The sequence below is a fragment of the Hibiscus syriacus genome, unplaced genomic scaffold, assembly GCF_006381635.1.
Source record: "Hibiscus syriacus cultivar Baekdansim isolate YM2019G1 unplaced genomic scaffold, ASM638163v2 tig00014773_pilon, whole genome shotgun sequence".
In the NCBI taxonomy this organism is placed as follows: Eukaryota; Viridiplantae; Streptophyta; class Magnoliopsida; order Malvales; family Malvaceae; genus Hibiscus; species Hibiscus syriacus.
Window position 1 is genome coordinate 389,701 of NW_024062337.1, and position 18,729 is coordinate 408,429.

Here is an 18,729-nt window from a genome sequence, read left to right on the forward strand (position 1 = left end):
CGGGTGAAAAACCCTTTCTTCTCGGATCGGGTCGGGTGGCCCAAAAACCCGACCCGACCCATTGCCATCCCTACGGGTAACCTATCGGAAAGGGGTTTTCATCTACCCCAAAAGTAGATCCCGAAACAGTCGCCGAACTCCAAAGAGTTCAAGCAGACTTGGCAGAAAACTTCGTGAGAATTATCTTCGAATCTAAATCACGTATCCAAATCTAATCCAAAAAACTAAAGCAGATAAGATCCCACGTTGAAATGTCTATAATTGTTGAAATGTCTCGTTGGAGACTTCCAAAACGAACCGAGTAAAGCATTATTGGCCCAAGTTCTGATAATCGACATTGGAATATATTCAAGTACAAATAATAATTAAAAGCGTCCTCCAAGTATTGCCTCCAAAAATGAATGTAAACAAATATGAATTATCTTACATTTTGGTCATATGGAATAAAAATCTAAACTCTGTCGAAATAAAAATCCCACGGTGAAACATGTCCTCGTTCGCCACCCAATGTAATGTGGTTCAATCAAAGCCAATCAACCTTTAAACCTCGCTTCGTACTCATGGGGTCGCTGCATCAGTTATTCCAAAACTTAATTAACGCATAATGCACTCAACCATTACTTAGACTCAACCTAACGGCACAAAGGGAAACTAGAGATCGAAGTCCATTCAAACTTCAGTCAAGGATCAAGGAGACTGTAAAAGCCATAATATTTACCATAAATAATGCTGATATTGATCGCCCTGCAAACCATCTCATGTGCATTGCACGTTGAGCTTTACCCGCTGCTTCTGTGGAATCAAATCGGAGATACACACAACCAGCACTGTTTCTGTAGATTGAAAAAAAATGTTATACCGCAGCTGGGAGGGGGCAATGTTAATCCCTTCTTCTCCCATAACACTTTTCAGTTATTAGTAATATATGAATGGGGAAATCAGACGAATTAAAATGGTAGACCAAAAAAGACATAATACACAGAATAAGATGTCATTAGTCATTGATTATCAGCTACAAAGACTAGTCAAGTTTGTTCAATGACAATTGGAAGTATGTGAATTTCTTCTACCTTGTGTTCAAGAAAGTTGAAATACCACCAGATAAAAACTATGTGTGATCTCCACAATTTCCACACGTATGTGTACATAGTTTCTTAAAACAATAAAAACAGATTAATAGATGTGAAAAATGTGACTATCCACTGGCATCGGAGAGTCCTAAGTTTCCAGTCTATGGAGAACCTGATTGAAGGGTATAAATTTCAGTATCAAATCCATTTGCTAGTCTCTCCGTACATGATTTATATATATAACACATGTATTTGGCAATTTTAGGAACTCTAATGCAAAATCCTGCAACAATGAAAATGCAGAGTACAGATATGTCACTCAACTTGATAGTTCATTCTGATGTAGCCATCCAAAATGCATTCTCAATTACCGATTTATAGGGTAACAGAGTTATCGAGTAAAACAACCAACAATAGGTTGACAAATAGGTCCCTTGTTCAACATAGATAGAACATTTGCTCTATAATAAACAATAAATAATGGCTATACAAGATACTTATCCAGATTTGAGAAAATAAAAACAATTACTGAAATGAGTTTATCCCAAACAATAGACAGTACATTGCTTACTTGTCAACATAAATATGCTTCACCCTGCCATGTTTGCTGCATTCTTCTTCAACATCATCTTTGATATCCAAGTCAAAATCTGACTCCGTCTGGCAATAGAACTTGCAGAAAAATAACTACCTTGTACAAGGAAGCAGAAAAGAACACAAGTAACAATGAAATAGCATGTTTAGAACAGGAAAATCCAAACCTCAGTTGCAGGATCAAACATATTCTTCAACAGCAAACACTCACTGGGCTGTCCAATAAGATCAAGGGCTGTAGTAGACATGATTGGTGGTAGAACTAGTGCCGGATATGCCCCCTGGCCATTGACAGGCAATGTAACAGTCTGCTGAGCTGAAGCAGATCCATTAACGAGGGATAATCCAAGGGATCCCGTAATGCTGCAAAACTATTACATTAGATTATGATATTATTAAAAACTGGATAATACCATCTGAAAGGGTAAACGAACCTTGTTGCAATACCAGAGCGATCCAGTTTCTGCATAAGCAATGCTCTTGATTGAGCATTCAAAGCCTGGATAAAAGATACACGGGCCAAAAAATACCCACAACACTACTATAAGAATGAGACTAACTGGGAACAAACCTGTAAAATCAGCATTCTTTAAATACTACTATCTAAAATAATATGCATTTCAACTAACCAAGCCACCCCCCTCATCATCGTCAAAATCTGCAGATTTTGCTGTAGTATCTTGAGTAACAACATGGTCTGTAACAGATGAAACCTATATGCAATTTTAGCCATAAAGAAGTTAATATAATAAAAAGGCAGTTGTAGTTTTTATTTCTTTTTCTTTTTGCATTTTTTGCAGCTAAAGATAAAAACAGAGATCAGACACTGAAATTAGACTAACATAATCCTCAAATTTCATGAAATTATCAAGCCTACCTTAATGGTTCGACCAGCAATCTCCAGTTTCCCATTCAAGGCACTTTGAGCTGCTTTTGCATGTTCAAGTTGAGCAAACTGCAAAAACAAAAAGGCAACAACTACATGCATAATTATTACTGTACAGGAAAATGAACATAAGCCAAGTCTTCATCTATATCTAACCTGAACAAACCCAAAACCTTTGCACTGCCCAGTCTCAAGGTCAAGTGGTAGTTGCACAAGCTCCACAGGTCCAAAAGGTTCAAATATCTGAGCCATCAACATAAGATACGAAAAGGGTCTGAGATGAAAATCATGCACCTTAAAATGACTAAACACTAGAACTAGGTAATATCAACATGGAAAATGTGAAAAGAAATAACATTTCAAAATCATCTATGGTACTCCTTCCAATTTTCCCCCTAAGCAACTACTATTAAAATGTGCTTCATCGACATTTTTTTTCTTTTAACAGGGAGTTAAAATCCAGTCAGCAATTTGAAAGAGGGTTTAGAGAACATTCAGTCGTATTACCTGTCTAAGCTGCATTTCTGTCATGTTAAAGTGCAAATTCCCTACATATAATTTTCTATCAACAACTCCATATGTTCCCACGACACTGCCTGCGCCTGCACCAGAGGTAGTGGACTGAACAAGGTTCTTTTCAGCCTCTGAAGGTTTAACCATCACAGGTTGACTGAGTAGTAGTTGACCAGACAATGCTATTGCCATTGGCACAGACATCACATCGTAAAACTCAATATACCTGCAATTTTATCAGCATCTGTAATTAGTTTCTCTGAATATACAAGAAAAATTGCGACCAAAAATCTACAAAGAGAAGCGGGGAAAGGAAAAGCATAGTGTGGAGAGCTGTGCTGAGACTCTTTGGTTGAATCTGATGTCTCATGCAATAAAAGGTTTGCTCAGTATAACAATATTAGAAAAGTAAAATAGACTTCATACACCGAGATAATCTAACAATGATAATCAAAAAACACAAACGACTTGAAAATGAGATTAAAAGATTGGCATGTCTCAATTTCAAACGAAGGTAAAAAGATGGGGAAGATACCATCTTTAGCTTACGATTATACTCATGGAACAAAGATGTTAGAATGAACCCAAAAAATACCAAAATCAAAGGTGAACAAAGAAAACATCCCAAACACTCCAATTTATCAACCAAAAAAACAAAGTTTAACATATTAAAAGAAAAAGAAAAAGCCTAGCGATAAGTAAGTCAGTAATAAAACCATTTTAAGGTTAAACTGTATGGAGTATCTATAAATCCTTATCAGAACCACTAACAAATTGAAGAGAATTAGACACCCATGTTTATAAGATGCATTTAATGCTAAGAAAAACTGAAAGGAAAAAGTTCACATTTCTGTTATCTAATTTGTGATTTGTGAACGCAACATGAGAGCTATTCTCATCAATCCTCATCATCATCGCATTGCTAGTGCATTTAAGAATAGACTTAACCTTGATTTTGAAAGGAAGTTTTATTTCAAATGATTGCAAAACAAAGTCTAACTTTGCTCAACATGAAGGCACGTACCCAACTCCCTTTGATCGTCTTGAATTCCTATCCATGATCAGCCGAACATCCCTCACCTAAACGTGATAAAGGCAAATAGACATGAGATCAAACGTAAGATGATAACTTCAAAACATAAAATATGCAGGGAGATCCCAGACTTCCAAGCTTCCTGATGAGACACCTTTTAAGGAAAGTCCGCAAGTTTATATTGTTTAACACATGCTTTTAACTCACCCACATATATAGAATGTTGAGACACAAGAAAGTCATAATACTACTTGAAACTGAAGGCAGGGGATCATATGCTGCAAGACGAAGCAGATGTATCTCAATTATATGCATTCACATCATTCTAAACATTGCTTATGCATTAACTTATAGTTGGCAACTTGGCATCGGAAAGACAGATGAATTTCAAGACACATAGCAGATAATGCAAAATAGATATTGCTGCATTTTAGAAATTTTAAAAATAATTTGTTTTTTAAGAAAATAAACTCAGTATTTCAAATGTACAATAATTTTCAAAACATTCCATGAAGTTCTTCCCAGACCAGTCAATGTGGTGGAATCTTAGAATCCTTGAAAGCAGTGGTTGATAATCTTAGTACAACCAATGTTTCCAAAGGTGCACAGTGCATCTAGGTGCAAATACCCTTATATCGCTTCAGGCACAAGGCTTAAAAGAAAAATCAAAGAATGCTCACCTGAGTAATGAAATCCGCAATAAGTATACATGTCTCTTTGTGCGTGTGTGTGTGTCTAATAAGCTTAAGATATACGATTATGTTAATAACTCTAAAGAGTGGTAAAGTTTATTTACAGGACATGCAACTTGTTGGTAAAAATACATGATTTCCTCAGTATCATGTCTGTTGTTGAATACTTAAATATAAAAAAGTAGAGAGTTTGATACTGTCCCCTTTTATTCAAGTATACGCACGTCTAGTGGAAAAGGATGGTAAAAGAAAATATAACTTCAATTAGGCAGCCTTCCTTACTCATATTGCCTTCTAAAAAAAGCACACCTAGACGCACCAAGCATGCACCTGATCAACGTACATCAGTTGAAAGGGTATTGAGGTGCTTTTATTATCTACTGCTAAGGTCAAAGGAGTAGGGTCAACATAGACTACAACCTTCGCAAAGAAACAAAATACCAAGCTAAACCTGACTAACCTTGCCTGCTTTTGAGAAGAATTCATAGACATCTCTCTCAGTTGCTTTTAGAGGCATCTGTCATCAAACAATAATTAACAAATAGTGCAAATGAAAAGATGGGGTGCAAATTTATACACACAAAAAATATTTATGTCTGATAATCCTCTGAAGATGAAAGGGAGAAGTACAATGTATCTACCTGGTAAGCAAAAACTGTTCTCTGGTCCCTCTCAGGATCAGCTTCAGGCTCCACTGCATCTTTCTTATCCTTAAATCTCCTGAAACATCCAAGTTCATGAGATAATTTAGAATATTACGAAAATTAAGCTCTAGAAAACAGATGCAGAATATTACTAATATTAAGATCTAGAAAACAGATCTGCACAAATTTACAAGACATTACCATCCTCATTATATCAAAAATGCCCATACAAAAGGCAAAACGGTTCTGTAAGTGTAAAGGATACAACTAAGAAATCACCTCCCTTATTTCGTGAATATAAATCTCTCAAATAAATGAATTCTGAAACAGCATAAACTAGCAGGAACTTGCTTGCATAAGGGGAGGAAAGCGACCACTCCAACCATGTTTCTGTGCTAATCAAGATGGATGCAAATTGCAAATACATGTTTAATTGAACTAGCCAGTCATCTTTACAATTGGCATAAGCATTTCAAAACTACAATATAGGTTCCTACAACTCAGTTAGAATATATAATTCATTTGGAGAAAATAATACCTGCTATCCCTGATGTCAATGTCACGCTCCCTCTCTTGCTCGCGCTCACTCTCGTGCCTCCTCAACCTACTACTGCTTCTCTCTCTCCTATCTCTCTCCCGCTCCCTCTCTAGCTCACGATCACTCTCATGCCTCCTCGACCTACTGCTGCTTCTCTCCCTCCTATCTCTCTCAATCTCACGATCACTTTCGTGCCTTCTCGACCTACTGCTACTTCTCTCTCTCCCTTCCCTCTCTTTCTCCTTATCTTTGTCTTTTCTTTCCCTCTCCCTTTCCTTATCCCTCTCTCTACTGCTCCTCCTCTCTAAATCCCTATCAATATCTCTCTCCCTTTCCCTATCTCTGTCGCGGCTGTTTCCGTGCCTATCCTTATCCGGATCTCTCCTCTCCTCGTCGTCCTCAACGCGGCCGCTTCTCGATTTCTTGCTGCTGCTCTTTCCATCCCCCTCCTCTTCCTCTCTATCGCCATCTCTCTTCCTATAGCTTCTCTCACTCTTATCCTCCAATCCTCCTCCGTCTTTCTTCTTCTTCTTCTTCTTCTTCTTCTTCTTCGAATCTTCAAGTTCCTCAACGGTTTTTTCCAGATAGTCGCACTCGTCGAAATCCATTGATTCGTTTTTTGAAAATTCGAAGATTTCACCTCTTCTTTGAGGTAAAGAAGTTGGAACCTTGAAGAAATTAATTGCAGGGCTAGGGATGAGATGTTAGGGTTTTATTGGAAGGGTTTGATTTAATTTAGGTCCTCGAAATCTGGGAATTGGATTTGGATATAATTTGAAAACTTTTATTAGGTTAATTTCCAATTCTAGTCATTTTATTATGTCTAAACTATGAATTTATCCATTATAATTTAATTTAACATCTATATTATTTATAATTCTTTTTTATTAAGTTTATGTCATTGATTAATTGGTTTTCAGTTTAAGGGTATTTTTTGAAATGCCCTTATTTTAAATAACATTAAATATTATTTTATAATTATCCTCGTCTTTTCATATATATGGTTGTGAAAAATTTTAATTTGATTAATTCGATCAATTGATTTTATCTAAAAATTCAAATACTCAATTTGTTTTTCTTATTTTCAGATAATTTGGAATAGATATTTTAAGAAAAAAAATAGATAATCGGATTAAAAATCGATTAGCTAAATTCTAATTTCATGTTATCCAAAAAATGATAAAAATTGAACTTTTATAGTTTATATAACTTATATCCCAATAAGTAAGTAACCCACTAAGCCTCTAGCAAAAAAATAATAATATTTTTATAACGTCTCAAATCCCGAGTTAATAGTTTCGGGCTAACCCAATAGGATTTTAGGTAAATTCATTAACCTTGTGGGAAGTTTAGTACAAGTTTTGGTTGAATTGTATTTGGTTTGAACTTATTTGGATATAAAAAAAGGTGTATTTTTTAATAGTAACCAAAGCTAAAGGGACCAAGGAGGTAATTAACTCATTAACTCTTTCTAGTGGCGGATCTGAAAATATTTTAGGGTGGGCACACATATATTAATAAAAGAATTTTTTTTTGATACGATAAAATTTCAGGGTGGGCACCATAGAATTTTAGGGTAGGCACACATGCATTAATGAAGAAATTTTCAATTTTTAAAGAAGAAAATTTGAATTCCATAATATTTCAGGGTGGCACGTGCCAACCCTAATACCAACGTGGATCTGCCACTGACTCTTTCAAAGGCTGATTCCCCCTAATTGTGATTAGGTCACACGACTCGAAGGAAAAGGAAAAATTTGTCCTATTATCTCATTTTTTTCCACACTTCTTGTCTTTTTCTACTTTCAAACTCTTCTTCCTTTCTCTTTGGTAGTTGGACAAAGGTGGAAGCTTTATTGGCCTTCATATCTAGTCCGGTTTTACAAAGGTAAGAATTGAAATCAATATCCTTAAAGATTCCAGTTAAGACCACAAAATCAAGTTTTAGCCATAATGGCAATAAGATGGGATTTAGTGGGAGTTTAGAAACCCTTGACAAACCAGTCTATTTTTGGGATATTTGAGTCTTAGGAAACCTTCTTATTATATTTCCATGTTCTCAGTCAAGTTAGTAACTTATGTGGTTGACCTTTGTGTAGTAAGAGAAGTTGGAGGAAGTTTCAAAAATAAGGGGAAAGAAAAGATAACACATTTCTAACTAAACTATACCACTTGTAGATCACTAGATGTGTTGGTTGGTTTGCATGGAGTTCATGAAAAATGTAAGAGCATTCATGGTAGATTTCAACTTATGATGTTATTGAGCATGTAAAATGACTTATTATGACCCTTTATCTTACATAAGACTTAAATAACTCATAAGGACTTTAGATGGACGAATGGGTGAAATGAGATGTCGTTTTCATGCTCAAATAGAGATTTGGGTATCGATACTGAATGAATAGTATCAATATTATTCTTTAAATAGTTAAAAATAAGGGTTTTTTTACTGGTGGACTGGTGGTATCGATACCCTATTCATAGAGTAAACATATTGTCTGTTGGGTATCTGTAACACTCCAAATTCTGAGCTAGTAGTTTCAGGTTTACCCGAGAGATAAGTGGACCCCATAAAATTCATATTTTAAGCAATTGGGCCGAGTTGGGTTTAATTGGATTGAGTTCGGAGCCCAACTAACTAAAAATGAGTTTTTAAATTTTGGAAAATTCAAGAATGATCAAATGTGCAATTATCTCATTTTCAAAAGATGAGCCTATTTATTTCTTTCATATTCCTTTCCCCTTTGTTTCTTCATATTTTCTTCTTCTCCTCCTCCTCTCCAAGGGATAAAGCCAAAGTTAAAGAAAAAAGTGTGAGTTTTCAACCAAATCATCAAGGAAATGAGTGTGGCTAAGAAATGAGCTTCATTTTGGGTTTCTAACATCAAGGTGGTGTATTTCTAATATTTTGGAGTGTTAAGATTATCATAAATATTAAGTTTTTCTAGGATTTGAGTATTTTAACATTTTAGGGTTTATATTTGATATTATGATCAAATCATGTTTTAGAAGTTAAAAAGACATTTTTATGATACTTTAATACCCTAATTAACTCCTTAAAGTTTTAGTACATAATCAAGAATCAAATTATGGCCTTTAGGATGATTTTGGGTGCATTATCGAGCCTAAATAACCATTTCAGGGTTTAAATATCGAAATTAGGTTGAACAGTATCGATATTGCCCCTACTCAAATTCCATTGTTTATTCAATTCTTTGGATTGTGTTGTGGTAGTTGAGCAGCTGCTTCCTGGTGTGCATGAAAGATGACTGCTTCCTGGTGTGCATGAAAGATGATAGTATTGAAGGAATATATGAAACTTTGAAGGAGTGTGTTGTTATCAGCAAATCAGCTGGAGGTATTGGTGTTTCAGTTCATAACATTTGGGCCACAGGTAGTTATATTCGTGTAACAAATGGTACATCTAATGGAATTATCCCAATACTGCGGGTGTTCAATGATAATGCTCGATATGTTGATCAAGGAAGGGGAAAAGAAAGGGTATACTTAATTCTTTATGATGTTTTATGAAAATTGTCAGTTTTCTTTTTGTTAAAAATGTTGTTGTCGATTTATTTAGGTGCTTTTGTTGTATATTTGGAGCCATGGCATGGTAACATTTTTGAGTTTCTGGATCTTAGGAAGAACCATGGAAAGGTACTTTTATATTGCCTAAATTTGTTTGCATGGGCTATAATGTTTGGTTGTTAAGTTCTAAAATTTGTATTTTTCTACAATAATGTATAATATTATATTATATCAAATGATGTCTGAATTTTGTATCTACAGGAAGAGCACTGGGCTCGTGATATATTTAATGCCCTTTGGGTGCCTGATCTTTTTATGTAAAGAGTTTAGAGTAATGGTCAGTGGTCATTATTCTGTCCTAATAAGGCTCCAAGGCTGGCAGATTATTGGGGTGAAGAATTTGAAAAGTTGTATATTCATTATGAAAGAGAGGTTATACTGTTGTACTTTTTTTATTCCTTTTTCCAACAGAAAAAAATAGTTACTGAAAGTTTCTGTTTAACATCTAGGGCAAGGCAAAGAAGGTTGTCCAAGCATAGAACCTGTGGTTTGAGATCCTGAAATCCCAGATAGAAACTGGTACCCCTTACATGCTATTTAAGGTGATTTGTCCAAACAAGATTTGTATTTTATTGTGCATTTATGTTGTATGATGAGCAATGGCGAAGATACATATAGTTGAGGGTGGGCACGTGCCCATACTAGAATTTGAATTTTCTTTGGTTAGTTTCTTATGTTACTAATGGTGCCCACCTTGAAATTTTAGTTGTGCTCACCCCATTCAAAAAAAATTTTATTAGCCTATGTGTGAAAGCATAAAAAATATTTGTGGATCCACCATTGATGACGAGTATTATGATCTGAACCCTTTTCCCCTCACTTTTATTTCAGGATACTTGCAATAAGAAAAGCAACCAGAAAAATCTTGGCACCATTAAATCTTCAAATTTGTGTATTGAGATTATAGAATACACAAGTCCAACGGAAACTGTTGTTTGCAATCTGGCATCTATTGAACTGTCTAGATATGTGAGGGAAAAGAAAAGTGATACATTGTTTTAACGTTTTGGATAGTTGCTCCCTAGGGTCTGTTTATTTACACAGTTACCCTTATTACTTATCTTCTCTTCAGGGAGTTCCACTAGAGTCTCATTCGTCTAAGCTTGTTGGAAGTAGAGGTTCTCATAATAGATTTTTTTACTTTGACAAGCTTGTAGAGGTTTGATTCTTTACCTTACAAATGTACTCATCCATCTAGTACATATTTGAGATGGATTGAATGTAATAAATGTTATTGTTTTTAATATTATTATGATTGTGATTTCTTTTTGTTGGGATGTTGTGTCAGGTTACTGAAATTGTAACAAGAAATCTTAACAAAATTATTGATGTCAAGTACTACCCTGTTGAAACTGCCAAAAGATCAAATTTGTGTCATAGACCCATTGGTATTGGAGTTCAAGGGCTTGCAGATACATTCATCTTACTTGGCATTGCCTTTGATTCGCCCGAGGTAGATTTGATCACCAATACAATTATATGGTATACCTTTCAACCTTTTTAGTTTTATCTGATATTTTTCTAGTTTTCAATTTCAGGCTTAACAGCAGAACAAGGAGATATTTGAGACTATATACTACCATGCTCTGAAAGCTTCTTCGAGTATAGCAGAGAAAGAAGGTCCCTATGAGACGTATAATGGGAGTCCTGTCAGTAAGGTTGGTGATTTTGACAGTTCTTTAAAGTGCAATCAAAGAAATTAGATTTGGTCATTCAATTTTATTGCAAATTGTAATGCCTTATTTTTTAAAAAACAAATTTCAAATTGTAATGCCTTATATTCTTATTTATTGATCTGTTTTGCTCACTGTGAGTTGTTTGTTAAAATTCAGGGCATTCTTCAGCTTGATATGTGGGGTGTTACTCCTTCAGGTCGGTGGGATTGGACCGCTCTTAGGGATATGATAGTTAAGAGTGGAGTGAGAAATTCACTTTTGATAGCACCTATGTCGACTGCTTCCACTAGTCAGATTCTTGGAAATAATGAATGCTTTGAGCCATATACTTCCAATATATATAGCCGTAGAGTTTTGAGGTATGTTCTCATTTCCCATTAATAATCCCTTTCATTGATTTGTTGTCAATTGCTTAGAGCATTTTGTTTCATACCTCCAGTGGGGAGTTTGTTGTGGTAAACAAGCATCTTCTTCATGACTTAACTGAGATGGGTCTCTGGTATCCTGTCATTACGAACAACATAATACATGCAGATGGTTTTGTTTAGAATATTACAGATATACCTCATGAACTGAAAGCAATTTACAGGTATTTCCAATGGCCTTTCTCTAAACCGGGGCCAAGTCTTTTATTCTTTTTTCTCTCATTTACCATTTAGAGTAAACAGTGAAACTAAGTTTTATGTTTCATTTTAATTTACTAGGACTGTTTGGGAAATCAAGTAAAAAACACTAGTTGACATGGCTGTTGATCTTGGATGCTTCATAGACCAGAGCCAAAGCTTAAACATACACATTGACCAAACTAATTTTGGAAACCTAACTTCCTTGCACTTATATGCATGGTCTTAAGGTATTTGACGTTGATCTTTGTTGGGGAAACCAGGTTATTTCCCACACGAACGTAGTTTCAAAATTAACCTAAAATGTCAAGATCAAAACCACCAAAGGTTGCACAACGGATAAACCTGCCAAACTATTGAATATTGAAACACAATGGAAAAACCGAATAAAAAACAACAAAGGAGAGAACACACCAAAGTTATGAGGTTCAACGAGAATATCGTCTACTCCTCGGGTACCACACCAGATGATAACTTCATTATCAACAAATATTACAACAAATGGAATTCTTTAGAATTCCCAAAGTGAGAGAATGAAGAAAACAAATTGAAGAGAGAACTTGCTTTTGGGATGATTTCTAATGAAATACTTAGGCCTATTTATAGTTCAATTTTAAAGACTAAACTTATAAATAACCTAATATTTTAGGGACAAAGATGAAATTCCCATCTGCAAAGTTGGCTACCTACCAAAGATGAATTTTTTAATAAGTTGGCCACCAACCAAGATGAAATTTCCAATAAGTTGGCCACCAACTAAGATGAATTTTCCAACTTACCAAATTTGACAATTTACAAGCCAAATATAACAAATCTCCACATTGGCTTGAAATTACCAAGCCTAATCAACTTCTTCAACTCCCCAAATTTGATGTTGTGCCTCAAATTGTGCTCACAAGCGCCATATACCCGAAGGTGCTCAAACTTTCAGGATGTTAATCAAGTTCAAACAATTATTGAACTTGATTACTGTTACTACCTTGGTCATCATATCTGCAGGATTTTCTGATGTCGCAATTTTTTGAAGTAGAATCTTTCATTCTTCAAAGATCTCCCGCACAAAGTGATACCTCACGTAGATATGCTTAGTCCTTGAATGGTAGACTTGATTTTTCGCTAAGTGAATTGCACTCTGACTATCAGAATAGAGACTAATGTGACTTTGAATATCTCCCAAGTCTTCCATCAACCCGTTAAGCCAAATTTCTTCCTTAACAACCTCTGAAACTGCCATGTATTCTGCCTCTGTAATAGACAAAGCCACTGTAGATTACAAAGTAGACTTCCGACTTACTGGGGCTTTAGTAAGAGTAAACAAATACCAGTAGTTGATTGACGCTTATCCAAATCACCAACATAGTCGGAATCAACATATCCAACCACACACTGACCAAATACTTCATCCTGTTCAAAAACTAAACCAACATCCACGGTTTGTTGGAGATACCATAGAATCTATTTCACAGCTTGCCAATGTCCTTTTCCAGGATCAAGCATGTACATGCTCACAACTTCAACTGTTTGTGAAATGTCAGGCGCGTACACATCATTGCATACATTAAGCTCTCAACTGCATTAGCATATGGAACTTTTGCCATATACTTTCGTTCTTCGTTAGTTTTAGGAGATAACTGAGAACTAAGTTTCAAATGAGAAGTTAGTGGAATACTTACATGTTTGGTATTTTCATTCATGCCAAAATATTGTAATACCTTTCTCAGCTACTGCTTCTGAGTTAAACAAAGTTTTCTCTCTGCTTATCTCCATACCAAGAATCTTTTTGGCCTCACCTAGATCTTTCATCTCAAACTCATGATTCAACTGAGCCTTTAATTTATCTATCTCATTTTGACTCTTCGAAGCGATCAACATATTGTCAGCGTGCAAAAGAAGATAAATGAAAGATCCATCTTTGAGCTTTTGTAAATACACATAATGATCATATTTACTTCTAGTGTACTTTTGCCTCCTCATAAAGCTATCAAATCGCTTGTACCTCTGCCTCAGAGATTGCTTCAATCCATATAGCGATTTTTCAGCTTACAAACTCTTTTCTCACAACCACCATCTTTGTATCCTTCTGGATGATTCATATATATCTCATCTTCTAAATCACCATGCAAGAAAGTCGTATTTACATCAAGTTGAGCTAGCTCCAAATTCAACTGTACTACTAAGGCCAACAATTTTCTAATGAAGGAATGTTTTACAACAGGGGAAAATACTTCATTGTAGTCGATTCCCTCCTTTTTGAACGTAGCCTTTAACTACCAACCTTACCTTATAGCGAACTTCTTTCTTGCTATGAGATCCATCTTTCTTTGCAAATACCCACTTGCATCCAATTACTCTTTTACCTTTTGGTAATTGTGTCAGTTTCCAAGTATTGTTTTTTGGAGATATTGCATTTCTTCATCCATTGCACTTTTCCACTTATCACTTTCCAAGCTTTGTATTGCTTCTTGGTAAGTGATAGGGATATCATCATCAACAATTGGCAGAGCATAGGCCACCATATCAACAAATCGAGCAGGTCTACAAATTTCTTTCCTTGGCCTTGTAACTGTAAGTGGTTCTGGTGTCTCCAATGGTTCTTGGGTTTGAACCTCTTCATCTTCTGATTCTTCTATTGGATTTGAAGAATCAGTTGAATCAACTTCTGGGATCATCATCTGCTGAAACTCCACCTGTTTTGGAGTATGCTCCACCTGCTGCGGAGTACTACTTGTCTGGATAGCTTCATTTATTACCTTCTTTACTAGGGCAGATTCATCAAAAGATAACATCTCTGCTACAAATTATCTTCTTGGTGTCTAAACACTAAAGGCGAAATCCCTTCACTCCATGGGTGATTCCCATAAAAAGAGTCTTCTTTGCTCTCGGATCAAGTTTGGATTCCTTCACATGATAATAAGCAGTGGATCCAAATACATGTAAGGAATCATAATCAGTAGCAGGTTTTCCATACCATACCTCCAATGGTGGTTTCCTCCTATCGCTGATGATTGCAGATGATTGATGAGATGACCAGCATATGTCACAGCCTCAACCCAAAAAACCTTGTCTAACCCAACATTAGATAATATACATCGAACTTTCTCTAATAGTGTTCGATTCATACGCTCTGTCACCCCATTCTACTGTGGTGTATTTCTAACAGTAAAATGTCGAACAATACTATACTCATGGCAAACGTCAAAGAATGTGTCACTTTTAGATTCTCCTCCATTGTCTGTCCTAAGACGTTTGATCTTTCTACCAGTCTGGTTCTCAATCATATTTTTCCATTTAAGGAAAATTCGAAGCACTTCATCTTTAGACTTCATCGGATACACCCAAACTCTTCTGGAAAAGTTATCTACAAAAGTTACAAAATAATGGTTTCTTCCCAAAGACGATGTCTTTGAATGACCCTATATATCTGAGTGAATATAATCCACAATACCTTTTGTATTATGTATAGTGGTGCAAAACTTCACTCTCTTCTGCTTTCCTAGAACGCAATGCTCGCAAAAGTTCAATTTGCAAGCATTTACACCTTTCAACAATCCTTTCTTTGCCAGAATTTGCAAGGATTTCTCTCCAGCATGTCCCAACCGCATATGTCACAACTGGGTTGTGTCCAAATCATCACCTCCGGAAGCTGCTGCAACTGCTCCAATAATTGTACTACCTTGGTAGTAATACAAATTATTTTTCCTGATGCCCTTCATCATCACAAGTACGCTAGATGTGACTTTTAAACTCCATCTCTCATAGTGACTACTGAGCCATTAGATTCCAAGGCTCCTAACGAGATAGGATTTTTCTTCAAACTGGGCACGTATCGGACATCAGTCAGAACTCTGGTTGATCCATCTTGATTCTTCAATTGAATTGAACCTATCCCAATAGTTTTACAGGCATTGTCATTGCCCATATAAACAACTCCTGCATTTAGTTCTACTAAATCGGAGAACCACTCCCAATTAGGGACATATGATAGGTACAACCCGAATCTAATATCACTCATCTGAATGGAATGTTGTTGATGAAGCAACCAATGATATGTCAGATTCATTTGCATCATGCTCTGCAACACATGCATCTGGAGCAGTTTTTCCTTTGTTCTTCAGCTTCGGACAATCTTTCTTCCGATGGCCTTTCTCATGACAAAAGGCACATTCATGTTTTCCTAGTCTGGACTTCGACTTTGATCTCCCTCTTCACTTTGGCTTTTGACTTTTCGAGTGACCTCTTGCCACCATGGCATCCGCTGCTTCGTACTTGCTCTCTTTCTTGGTTTTCTTTCTAAGTTCATAACTATACAAAGCAACAGTTACATCTTTAAGGGTAATATTATCCTTACCATGAAGTAACGTTGTCTCAAGGTGCTCAAATTCATCTAGAAGAGATGACAACAACATCAAAGCCAAATCTTCATCTTTGAAGGTTTCATTCATGCCCAATAATATGCCACTAGCTCATTGAACGCAATGATGTGTTCATTCATACTGGTGCCTGGTTGATAATCAAATCTGAACAATCTTTTCTTTATATGGAGATGATTCTTAGAGCTTTTCTTTAAGATTTTTTCCTCCAATGTTTTCCACATCTTACTTGCAGAAGTCTCGTTCTTGTAGCCATACTTCTGCTCCATGGAAAGACAAGATCGAATCGTGCTGCACGCCAAACGATTAATTGTTTCCCATTCTTTCTCCTCCATATATTCGGGCTTTTCTTCCTCAATGGCGAAATCTAGACCTTGTTGGAATAAAACGTCTAACACATCGCCTTACCACATGCCAAAATGACCGAATCCATCGAACACATCCACCGAGAAATTTGCATTTGACATCATCCTCCTCACCGGTCCAGATGAAAAGCTTGATGTTTCAACTGATATGTATTTTGGCATTTTAATTCTAACGAACAATATTTAATAGCACGAACTGTATCATTTCAGCAACAAGACCACAAAGATAACCTCAACCGAAGCTCTGATGTCAATTGTTGGGGAAACCAGGTTATTTCCCATACGAACATAGTTTCAAAATTGACCTAAAATGTCACGATCAAAACAACCAAAGGTTGCACAACGGATAAACCCGTCAAACTATTGAATATTGAAACACAATGGAAAAACTGAATAAAAAATAATAAAGGAGAGAATACACCAAAGTTACGAGGTTCAATGAGAATATCGTCTACTCCTCGGGCACCACACCGGATGATAACTTCACTATCAAAAAATATTACAACAAATAGAATTCTTTAGAATTCCCAAAGTGAGAGAATGAAGAAAACAAATGGAAGAGAGAACTTGTTTTTGGGATGATTTCTAATGAAATACTTAGGCCTATTTATAGTTGAGATTTAAGGACTAAACTTATAAATAACCTAATATTTTAGGGACCAAAGATGAAATTCCCATGTGCAAAGTTGGCCACCTACCAAAGATGAATTTTTCAATAAGTTTGTCACAAACCAAGATGAATTTTCCAACTTATCAAATTTGACAATTTACAAGCCAAATATAAAAATCTTCTCTGTGATCAAACAAATGTAAATGCCACTAGTCCCGTAAAACGTTACTGATTCACACAATTTATATTGATATATTCTCGATTATATAGGGTCTGAAGACGAGAATGTATTATCTACGATCTCGTGCTGCGACTGATGCAATCAAATTCACTGTAGATACATCCATGCTTAAGGTAATGAATATAGGTTCAAACCATCATTGCAATATCAGTTGATTTGTGATATGTATTGATAACAAGCTTGCCATTTCTGGTAATGTAGGAAAAGCCAAAGGTAGATGATGAAACAAAAATGACACAGATGGTGTGTTCCCTAACTAATCGCGAGGAGTGCATGTCTTGCGGGAGCTAAGTAACTTCAAAGGACCGTGATCGATTCACTTTTTGAAGCTTTTGGAAAGTATGCATGTGTAAGAAAAGTAATTTGGTGTGAAGTTCAGAAGTCTGAACAGATGGTTTATTTGTATAGTATAATAATGATTTTTGGTATATGAAGGTTGCAATATTTTGGATTATCAATGGCAATTACATGTTAAAGCTTGCTTTAATCTATAAACTAGTAGTAGTTCCCTTTAGAGCATTGAAAATTGAAAGAAGTTGATGGATCTGACAGAGAAAAGAAGCTAACTGATTTGACTTGACACAACTTGAGTGAAGCAAAACCCCCGAAATTACAAAAGAATTACTGTTTCTTTTTGCAAAAAGAAGAAAAAACAAGACTATTAGGAGAGTTTTTTTTATCAGGTTTTAAATGAATGGATTTTTCTATAGCTAAATTTTAGATTAAATTAAGGGTAAATTAAAAAAAAATTACCATTCAACTGTCTTTTCATTCTTATTTTGGTCATTAATTTTTTTAATAATTTAATCATTTAACTTTTGAATTATTTTTTTGAGTTTGCGTTGTGTTATATTGGTTTATTTGTGTAATGTAGTTTGCGTTTATTGATGTGCTAATTTACTCTTATTTTAAAGAATGATAACAATGCTTTGCCTCAGTGTGTGTGAGAGAGAATACCACTTTTTTATCAAATTAAGCAATTTTGATGAACTCTTTGGTAAAATGTTTATTTATCTCTAATTAAGTTGATTTTTGGACAGTGATTAGAAGATATGGATACCTTGATTTAGTATGATCAAGATTTTTATTTGGGTATCACAATTTTGGAGTCTTAATTTTTCTTTTGCTTTTACTTGAGACTATCTGTTGAAGTCTTATTAGAGTCTATATGCATTGTTGTGTCTATGCATTACTTTTATTATTATAGTGTAACTTTTAAGCGAATTCAAATTTTGTTTTTCTTAGAGATCTTAAGTTTGAGAAACAATTTGTATAATGTGTGTACG

The 18,729-nt window shown here is 35.4% G+C and overlaps 1 protein-coding gene and 1 pseudogene across 2 annotated transcripts; one reads left to right on the forward strand and one right to left on the reverse strand.

Moving 5' to 3' along the window:
* Positions 1–428: 428 nt before the first annotated feature.
* On the reverse strand, positions 429–6,704 carry LOC120207470 (RNA-binding protein 39-like). 2 transcript variants are annotated; one of them, XM_039206929.1, is made up of 14 exons: positions 6,138–6,704; positions 5,971–6,071; positions 5,430–5,508; positions 5,249–5,305; positions 4,088–4,143; positions 3,058–3,289; positions 2,707–2,793; positions 2,542–2,619; positions 2,294–2,377; positions 2,099–2,163; positions 1,832–2,027; positions 1,642–1,730; positions 719–833; positions 534–569 (listed from the first exon to the last, which is right to left on the reverse strand). In XM_039206929.1, exons 1-14 carry the CDS (start codon positions 6,576–6,578, stop codon positions 534–536), a joined length of 1,716 nt encoding a protein of 571 aa, XP_039062860.1. In that variant the 5' UTR covers positions 6,579–6,704. The 2 variants fall into 2 exon arrangements, with proteins under 2 accessions (XP_039062859.1, XP_039062860.1); XM_039206928.1 differs by having other exon boundaries at positions 429–569; positions 5,971–6,578.
* Positions 6,705–9,228: 2,524 nt separating this feature from the next.
* On the forward strand, positions 9,229–17,771 carry LOC120207433 (annotated as a pseudogene).
* Positions 17,772–18,729: the final 958 nt, after the last annotated feature.